General features: G+C 45.4%; 1 protein-coding gene across 5 annotated transcripts; it reads left to right on the forward strand.

Annotated features, from left to right (window-relative positions):
• Positions 1 to 229: 229 nt before the first annotated feature.
• On the forward strand, positions 230 to 7603 carry ZBTB18 (zinc finger and BTB domain containing 18). Of its 5 annotated transcripts, XM_036380079.2 has the most exons (3): positions 230 to 451; positions 1772 to 1855; positions 3974 to 7603. In XM_036380079.2, the coding sequence occupies exons 2-3, from the start codon at positions 1843 to 1845 to the stop codon at positions 5554 to 5556; spliced, it is 1596 nt and encodes a 531-aa protein (XP_036235972.1). In that variant the 5' UTR covers positions 230 to 451; positions 1772 to 1842; the 3' UTR covers positions 5557 to 7603. The 5 variants fall into 5 exon arrangements, with proteins under 5 accessions (XP_036235972.1, XP_036235974.1, XP_054370273.1 ...); XM_036380081.2 differs by lacking the exon at positions 1772 to 1855; XM_054514298.1 differs by lacking the exon at positions 230 to 451 and having other exon boundaries at positions 1149 to 1855.
• Positions 7604 to 9344: the final 1741 nt, after the last annotated feature.

A 9344-nucleotide genomic window follows, 5' to 3' on the forward strand; every position in this document is an offset into this window, starting at 1 on the left:
CGGCGGCCGCCGCGGCCCGTCAGTCAGCGGCGGGGCGCCGCGGCGGTTGGCGGCGGCGGCGGCGCGGGCGGGCCGCGCTGTCAGTCAGGGAGCGGAGTCCGAAGTGGGGAGCGGGGAGGGAGGGGGCGAACATCTGTCTGCCGCAGCCGGGCCCGGCTGTGCCGCCGCCGCCGCCGCCGCGCGAGAGCCCCGCGCCCCCGCCCGCCCCCGGCCCCCGCCCGCCCCCGCGCCCCGCCGGTGCCATGGGGAGCCGCTGAGCGCGGGGCCCGCTTCGCTCCGCCGGCTGCCCCGCTCGCTCCTCAGCCGCCGGCAGGGGGGAGCCCGGGGGGGGCGGCGGCCAGCGGGCGCGGGGGGCGGGCGGGGGGCGAGGCGCGATCCCGGAGCGGCAAGTGAGCGAAGAGGAGCCGGCGGGCGGCGGCGGGAGCGCGGGGACTTCGGGCCGCCGCGCAGTGTGAGTCCCGCTGCCCCCATCCCCACACACCCGCCGCGCCGGGGCCGGGGCCGCTGCGGCCCCGCGGGGCGGGCGGAGTTGGCGGCGGGTCCGGCCGGGGGTGGGCGGAGGGGCGGGGGCAGCGCTCCCCGGGCGGTGGGACCGGCCGCCCCGGCGACGCTCCCGGTTACTTTTCTTTTGTTGCCGCCGTGACCCGGGGGCGGCTTTTCCTGCGCGCCGGGCAGCTGCTTCCTTCCCCGCGGGGCGGCTGCCGGCGCGCCCGGCCACGGCCCGGCCGCGGGCGGGGGCGGCGCTGCCCGCGGGACCGGGGCCCCGGACGGGAGTGTCGGGCCGGGGGGGACACACACGGCCCCGGCCAAAAGTTGCCGCCGCCCGGCGGGGCTGGCGGGGCCGGGCCCGCCGGGAACTTGCTGCGCGCCGCCGCCGCCTCCCCGCCCGTCCCGTCCCGTCCCGGGGGGCGGCGGGCTGTCCCCGCCCGGCGGCGGGCAGGTGACCCGCCCCGCTGGGTACACGCGTGAGTGTCACCGGGGGGGCCGGCGCGGCTCGGGGCTCCCGCTCGGGCGGGGGGGCCGCTCGGAGCCCGCGGGGCCGGGGACCCGCGTCCTGGCGCTGCCGCGGTCAAATAGCCGGGCAGCCCCGGCCCCCGCGGGGGAAGCGCGGTGCAGGAGCCGAGCCGAGCGCTCGCAGCAGTGCCCCGGCCAGGGGAGCTGCTCGGCGGCTCGAGAGGAGCCGGAGTTAGTGCTCGGTGTCACTTGCGCTGCCTTAAACGCTGGAACTGAAAAGACCGGCGGCGGAGCGGGGAGCAGTGAGGTGGTAATTAGGTCCGGTTAATTTCTGCTTTTAAATGAACCCCTGGGCTCAGTAAAACCCCGAGCCGGTGTGGCTTTCTGGAGTAACCCCGTGGCTGGGGTACTCTGTCAGCACGTAAAGCGGACCTCCAAGTTAAGGCAGAAGTGTTGCTATGCTGCACATACAGTAAAGCCCCATATGTTTAGGATTTTCTTTTTTTTTTTTCCTCCCTGTTAGAAAGTTTGAAAAAAAGAGACTTTGAAGTATTTTGTTTATACTAACAGAAGAGAAAAGTTCTCCTAAGAAAAAGCTGGTGGCAGGAGTGTAGAGGAGTAGCATATGGCATTAAAAGGAGCACAGCTGGAGGTAGCATTTCCATCTGAACATGATGTCAGAGCAGCTGACAGCCTGCCATCCCTCAGCCTTTTATTCTAACACACAGACAGGGAGTTAGTGTGTGCAGATCTGTGTGTGGAGAAGGTATCTCATTCCTCTCTAACATCATCTCCACTTTGCATCTGTCTCTCCTAGTCTGCTTTTTTTCCACCGATCTAACAGACCTGGAGCCAGCAAGACTCAGAGGAAAGGACTTAATCAGGTTTATGTGTACTAAAGGTAGGAGTAGCAATAGATTAGATACAGCATATTTCTGTTTTGGTGTGTTGTTTATTGAATTTTAGAAAAAAAAATCACATTACTTTTCTAACCAAGTTTAGAGGTAATATATGAAATTGAGTATTAAATAGATAAGTGGACTTAGTCAAAAGGCTTGGACTACAGTTGGAGAGTATCAGTTCTTGGGCACATTGTTAGCATTAACTTTAATGCATATTGTGGGAATGTCTTGGTTTGGAAGAAGGAGTGAGCAAGTTCGTCCTGAATTTCTGAGACCAAAACTGCAATGGATTTAGTGGCAAGCCTAAAGAGAGTTTTGCTTTATGTTCTTGTCTTGCATCTTTTAAATTACTTTACAGGGGGTTTAATGAAATATACAAGAGTGTGTGTTTTTACAAAAGGACCTTCCTGGCTAAAACGTGTTTGTAGGGAAGTCTTTCGTTACATGGTTAAATATCCAGTAGCTCAGAAATGTAGTAGCATACAGCTGTAGTGCTTCTGAAAGATAGAAATCAGTTATGTGTTTAAAAACTTTTGTACCCGGGAGAATGGCTTGACTGGTTTCCTCTTTTCTTCCTTGCATGTAGCATTTGAAATCTTTTATTTAGTGTAACAATAATTATTTGAAGGAGTTTTTGTATTTGCGACTAATTTAGAACTTGTAGATTTGAGCTGCCTGAATTGGCCAGACAGCTGTAATCGCACTCCTCTATTCTTAATCTCTTTATCTGGGCAGCAGCTGCCATATGGCCACAGTCAGCTGGATCAGATGTTTATAAGCTTCCTTCTTCGTCCCTCTCTGTCCTTTCAGCCTCCTAATTTGATCACAGCTACCTTGTGAGCTGCCCTCCAATCTTTATTTTTAGCCCTCTTAAGGATTAGGATTGATGTTGGCTGTGGGGCACTTAAAGTGATTGTATTGTAAATCTTCATGCTTTACTCTAGCAATGGTATTTTACAGAATATAGTAGGGGTTGTGTTGTAAGTTTTAGTACATCTTGCTTTGCAAGGGATGAGGGTTTTTCACTAATATCTGCCAGCCTGGAGAGTCACGATCTGCTCAGATGGTTTGGGAGACCATTGCTATCAATCACAGAAGAATAGATTAACATAGGTTTTTAAAAGATTTTACTTTCAATTTGATTTTTGGCTTCTTTGCTTCTTTTTTAAGTTTATTTTGTCTTTATCATCAAGGAAGGCAAATAAAAATCACTTGGGTAAGAACAGTACTTGGGATACTCTTTCTAAACGTGGACACATGCTCACGTTGAATGGTTGAATGACTTTTTTTTTTTTTTTTTTAAGCTTAGTACTGCAAACTCTGCCTGGTGTGGGAGGGGAGGGAAATTTCTGTCCTTCTGCACTGGGGAAGTGGTGCTCGTTGGCGTTTTGGTTGTTAGCTTTCTTTTGTATATTCTGCATGTTGGCAAAAAATGTTCATGTTCTATTGTACAGTGTGGAAAAGGTTTAAAACCTTAAAAAAACCTGTACTTACTACAAGAAGAAAGCCACACGAACTAAATTTGTAAAAATGTCCATTTTTGCTGTTGATATAAATTGATACACATAAATATTTTTTGTCTTTTATGAATGTTAGACTTGGGTATACAGATTAGGGTATTTAATATTTCTTCATGTGAGAACCTCTCCTCTTACTACAATTTGACTTTAAAAAGAAGATAGATGATCTGGTACGTTTTTTCTGCTGCTTCCGTGATCTCTCAAACTTAGTGTTTAAAAAAATTTTTTTTTTTTTTTTTCTTTGGAGGGAAGGGGGTTTGCCCTCCTAGGGACTCAATCTGGAGGAAGTTCTCTAAAAAAAAAAAAACCAAACTGTTGAACAGATTTTATGAACAGCAGTGGTACTTCAAAAAAAAATTGCAGATGTACCTATGCGCTCACTAGACCGGCTTATTTATCACAGAAAGGAAATCATAACTGTAGTGGTCAGTCGGGGACGGAGTTGCCATCGTACATTTGTGTTAAATAATCTTTGCGTGGTGTCAGTACCAGAATTTCGGCAATACAAATACCGGGTTTTTGGAGTGGAATTACTTGGATTTATAAGTTCTGTGATTCTGACCTACATTTAATTTTTTAAAATTTTGTTGTTTATAGGTTATGAAGACAGTATGGAGTTTCCTGACCACAGTAGACATTTGCTACAGTGTCTGAGTGAGCAGAGACATCAGGGTTTTCTTTGTGATTGCACTGTTCTGGTAGGAGATGCCCAGTTCCGAGCGCACAGGGCTGTACTGGCTTCATGCAGCATGTATTTCCACCTCTTTTACAAGGACCAGCTGGACAAAAGGGACATTGTTCATCTGAACAGCGACATTGTTACAGCCCCAGCTTTCGCTCTCCTGCTTGAATTCATGTACGAAGGAAAGCTCCAGTTCAAAGACTTGCCCATTGAAGACGTGCTAGCAGCTGCCAGTTATCTCCACATGTATGACATTGTCAAAGTCTGCAAAAAGAAGCTGAAAGAGAAAGCAACCACGGAGGCAGACAGTACAAAAAAGGAGGAAGACGCCTCAAGTTGTTCAGACAAAGTGGAGAGCCTCTCCGACGGCAGCAGCCACATGCCAGGAGACTTGCCCAGCGATGAAGATGACGGAGAAGATGAAAAATTGAACATCCTGCCTAGCAAAAGGGACTTGGCGGCTGAGCCTGGGAACATGTGGATGAGATTGCCCTCAGACTCAGCAGGCATTCCCCAGACTGGCGGAGAGGCAGAGACGCACACAGCAGCAGCTGGAAAAACAGTAGCCAGCCCCTGCAGCTCAACAGAGTCTTTGTCCCAGAGGTCTGTCACCTCCGTGAGGGATTCAGCAGATGTTGACTGCGTGCTGGACCTGTCTGTCAAGTCCAGCCTTTCAGGAGTTGAAAATTTGAACAGTTCTTATTTCTCTTCGCAGGACATGCTTAGAAACAGCCTTGTTCAGGTGAAGGTGGAAAAAGAGGCTTCCTGTGATGAGAGTGATGTTGGCACTAATGACTATGATATGGAACATAGCACTGTGAAAGAAAGTGTGAGCACTAATAACAGGGTACAGTACGAGCCGGCCCACCTGGCTCCGATGAGGGAAGATTCGGTCTTGAGGGAGCTAGATAGAGAGGACAAGGCAAGCGATGACGAAATGATAACTCCAGAGAATGAGAGAGTCCAGGTGGAAGGAAACATGGACAGCAGCTTGCTCCCTTATGTGTCAAACATACTTAGCCCTGCTGGCCAAATTTTCATGTGTCCTCTCTGCAACAAGGTCTTTCCTAGCCCCCACATCCTGCAAATTCATTTAAGCACGCACTTTCGAGAGCAGGACGGGATCCGCAGCAAGCCTGCTACCGATGTCAATGTCCCGACCTGCTCGTTGTGTGGTAAGACTTTTTCTTGCATGTACACCTTGAAACGTCATGAGAGGACTCATTCAGGTGAAAAGCCCTACACTTGCACCCAGTGTGGGAAGAGCTTCCAGTACTCCCACAACCTGAGCCGCCACGCAGTGGTTCACACGCGGGAGAAGCCTCATGCTTGTAAGTGGTGTGAACGCAGGTTCACACAGTCCGGAGACCTTTACAGACACATTCGGAAGTTTCACTGTGAGTTGGTGAACTCATTGTCTGTCAAAAGCGAAGCACTGAGCTTACCTACTGTCAGAGACTGGACCTTAGAAGATAGCTCACAAGAACTTTGGAAATAAAATTTTTATATATATAAATAATATATATATAAATCTATATAGTTGTGGTACAGTCTAAAAGCAATCTTGTTTCCTTGAACTGAAAGTTTGGCTATTAGCTTGTTTTTGCACTTTAAGGCAGCATGAATATTTCACTAATTTAGCACTCCAGTAAAAATGAATTGTAGAGGTAATCCGACAAAGTAACCAATTGCGGAGCGTATTTTCCCCCCTTTTCGGAATAGAAGCCAGCGGATACTTTACTTCTAAGGAATCTCCAATTCAAAAAATTTGGACGTGGCTTTATTCTCCCCAAAACACTGCATTCTTTTAAACTCTTGATCTTTTTCCCCTCTTAAAATCTGAATGTAGAAATCCTCTCCCAATTTTGTCAGTTCCTTTACATTTCTATAATTGCATGAGTCCTTTCTAGCTGTTGGAAACCTGAATGCTTTTAGACCCAAATGGAAAATTTCTGAAATGCTGGATTATCTATTTTTAAACAAGCGGTTGACTTAAAACTTATTATGGCAACTTCTGGATTTCTGACAGTTCCCACTGGAAAAAAAAAACCACAAAAAAAACCAACACAAAAACATAAAACAAAAACCCTGAGAGTACACTGGGATCACTGGGACTCTGTCTTATGTGAAGGTTTGCTTGGGATGAAAAAGGATATTGCAGCTTCAGCAGTGATGAACTGTGTGTTTAAAAAATGTGAATTACTGTTATTGTATACTGTAATTGATTACATGGGCCGGGGGGAGGTATCAAAGAACTTGGCAGGTTGTGTTGATGCTCTTAGTTGAGTCTTGAAAAGTAAATATTAACGCTACAGAAATGCATGATTTTCAGTATATTTTTGTCTTTGTTTGCATTGTATAACTTTAACGAGTGAGTTGAAAATTATTTAATTTCCTTAGGAAAAAAACCTGACACCGTTGAAAATGCCAGTGTTATAAAGATGAGAAATGCACTGTTTTTATTTTATCTAATTTAAATTTACTTTCCCACTGTCTTTAAGTTGAGAAGAACTTAAGCTACGAGTTGCCGATTTAGCTACGTTAACAAGGAGAAAAAAATTGAATGTTTACAACCAGGCTTCGAGATTTGCATGTGCGGTGTGCATTTACTAACCCCAGACCCCTTCTAATTGCACAGACCCCACGCCAGCTCCAACTGAGGTGCGTCCATTTCCCCAGATGAGCATTTGTAGGATTCCTGCTGCACCACTCCACCACAATAGGTCGTTCTTTTTTTTTTCCCCCCCGTTGAAAAGAGGCTGTGGACTGAAAAAAAAAAGCAAAAAAAGCCCCGGGCTGAAAGGCCTGGGCAGGCCTGAGTGACAGGGGGGGCCGGGGGGCCGGGGAAGGACTATGCGTATCCAAGCAGCAGAGACTGCAGCCTGACGTGTGGTTTTAATGACCAACACGCAGGTCAAAAGCATTTTGCACAGTGTTTGTTTTCCTGTCTTGCACTTACAAATAAGGTCTATGGGAGTAGCATGGAAAACGTTTGCTGTTTTTTCCTTTTTTTTTCCTTTTTTTTTTTTCTCTGCTTTTGTTTAAAATTTGATCGCCTTAACTACTGTAAACATAGCCTATTTTTGTGCTTAAGATACTGAATGGAAAACTCCATTGTGTATTGCTGGACTGTTTTGGAAATATTTGGTCAAATGTGTGTTAATTTGGCTGTAATGGCATTTAAAACAAAAAAAAAGCTGTGAAAATGGCCTTGGAGCGTTATCTTTAGTTACTTGAATAGTTTCTAGGTTTAAAACTACATTCTTTTCTTAAGTTAGAAAAGACAATCAGTGTCTGAGGAAAATGGACTTTCTCTTGGATTTTTTTGTGGTCCTCGTGAGTGATTGCTTTTTTCCTTTCCTTAGTTTCACATTCTTCTTTTGTTCTAAAACTTAGACTGACATCTAGCTTTGACAATCATAGTATGTTTTATTTTCCTGAGGAGGGAATAACTTATAATGCTGTTTAGTTTTGTACTATTGGTGTGTTGGTGAATTTTTAAACTGTGTGCTAACTGCAATAAATTATATGAACTGAGAAATCAATTCCCTTGTCTTTTTTCCCTCTTTTAAATTATAGTTATGGAGTATTTTTTATATTGTGTAACTTTATTACTTTTGTACAGACTTCTATTGCTAACTGTGTATGGAATATGTTTTCAGTATGCTTTTGGGCACTTTGTTGCTACCATGCATATTTACATCTCACTTAACATTTAAAAAAATTAAATGCTTGTGTTTTGAAAGCATTTCTCTGTGTGCAGCTCTTGATCATTCTGTAAAGGTATTTTTTAATAATTATTATTTTTTACTTCCCCAAAGACTTTTGCAGAAGCAATCTATTGAATTCCACAAATTTTGCTGCCATGCAAATATCTGTGCAGGCACACAATTCCCTTTGTAGGCTTAATTTCACTCCAAGGAGCTCTCTTGGGCTCACTCTCTTGATATATCAGTCTCTATGAGAACAGTAGAGCAGAAGGCAACAACTTAATCTGAAGCTTTGGCCGGGTGCTGACTGGCTGTCAGTGTTACAGTAGGCAGTCAAAATGTCCAAACAACTGGTAAAGCATCAAAGCTGTGTGGACTACAGAGGAAAATTGAAATAATCCTAAATCTTTCGGGTATTTCTCTTACAGACTAAATGTTTCTCTAAAAATAAAAAAGTATAAGCTTAGCTAAACCTTTCAAAAAGACCTGGTTTAGATGCTTCTTGCAGGATATACCCAGAATTCTTGTTTTAAGCTGCTCTATCCTAGGAACGAGACCAGCGCTGTGGAGCCCAATGGGAATACAAAAGTGGAGCTAAATTAGAAGGCTGGAACAGAGACAGCAGGGCCAATTTGATGGGGGAAAAATACCTTAATTTAAACATTTCATTACACTTCTCATCTGCCTAGGTCAAGTTGTGCAGTGACCAAGTGAATCTCGGTGCCTAAGCCATTCTGCTTATCTTCCTACATCAGCGGTAATTTGCATGTAGCCAAAATGATCTTTTTCACTGTTTTATTCTTTATAACAATTTTCAATCACTCTTTGCTGTGTTTGTGGTGTGGGTTTTTTGTGTTATTAAGAAATATTTTGAAAATATTTTCTTCTGTCAATTAGCTCATAGCAGCATCTCTGTTTTCTAGCAGCAGACCTTTTCTGTAGGCTTTCAGAAGGTAGAATAGTATGTGTAGTTAATATGGGTTTAAGTATCGTCAAGACTGAAAGACTGCTAATATTGCAGTGCTGAAATCTGTGCAGCTGATGAGCTTTGGCTGTGGCTCCAGGCAGATTCACCATTTGTTCTCCAACGTTAAGATTTTCAAGGATTATAGACTCCCAAATAAAACTAGACTTCGAAGGAGTCTTTCTTCAGAAGGGAATGGAAAACATAACTTAGCTGTTAGTGACAAAATAATTTAAAATATTCTTTATACTTTGGTTTATCTAGAGATGGTTTGTACGTGTGTAGCACACACTTGTGGCCGTCCAAGTGTTTCTTCAATGAAAAGATGAAACGTACTCCCGTGTGTTGCTTCTCACCACAGCGTTTAATGAACTGACTTACCTAAATAGCTGTAGCATTTTTCTTCTTTCCTCTTCTTTTTTTTAATACAGTCCCTAGATCATGAAGCATGAACAAGTATTTTATTTGGCTTGAGGATATTGTGGTAACAAAATCCTCACCGTTCGTGTTGCCATGATGGTTGAAGGCAAGGCGCGGGAATAGGAGCTACACTCTAAACTTCACGGGTTCAGACAACTTTCTCTGACCAGTGATAGTCATCACTTTTTAACT

The sequence above is a fragment of the Molothrus ater genome, chromosome 3 (genome assembly GCF_012460135.2).
Source record: "Molothrus ater isolate BHLD 08-10-18 breed brown headed cowbird chromosome 3, BPBGC_Mater_1.1, whole genome shotgun sequence".
NCBI classification, from domain to species: Eukaryota; Metazoa; Chordata; class Aves; order Passeriformes; family Icteridae; genus Molothrus; species Molothrus ater.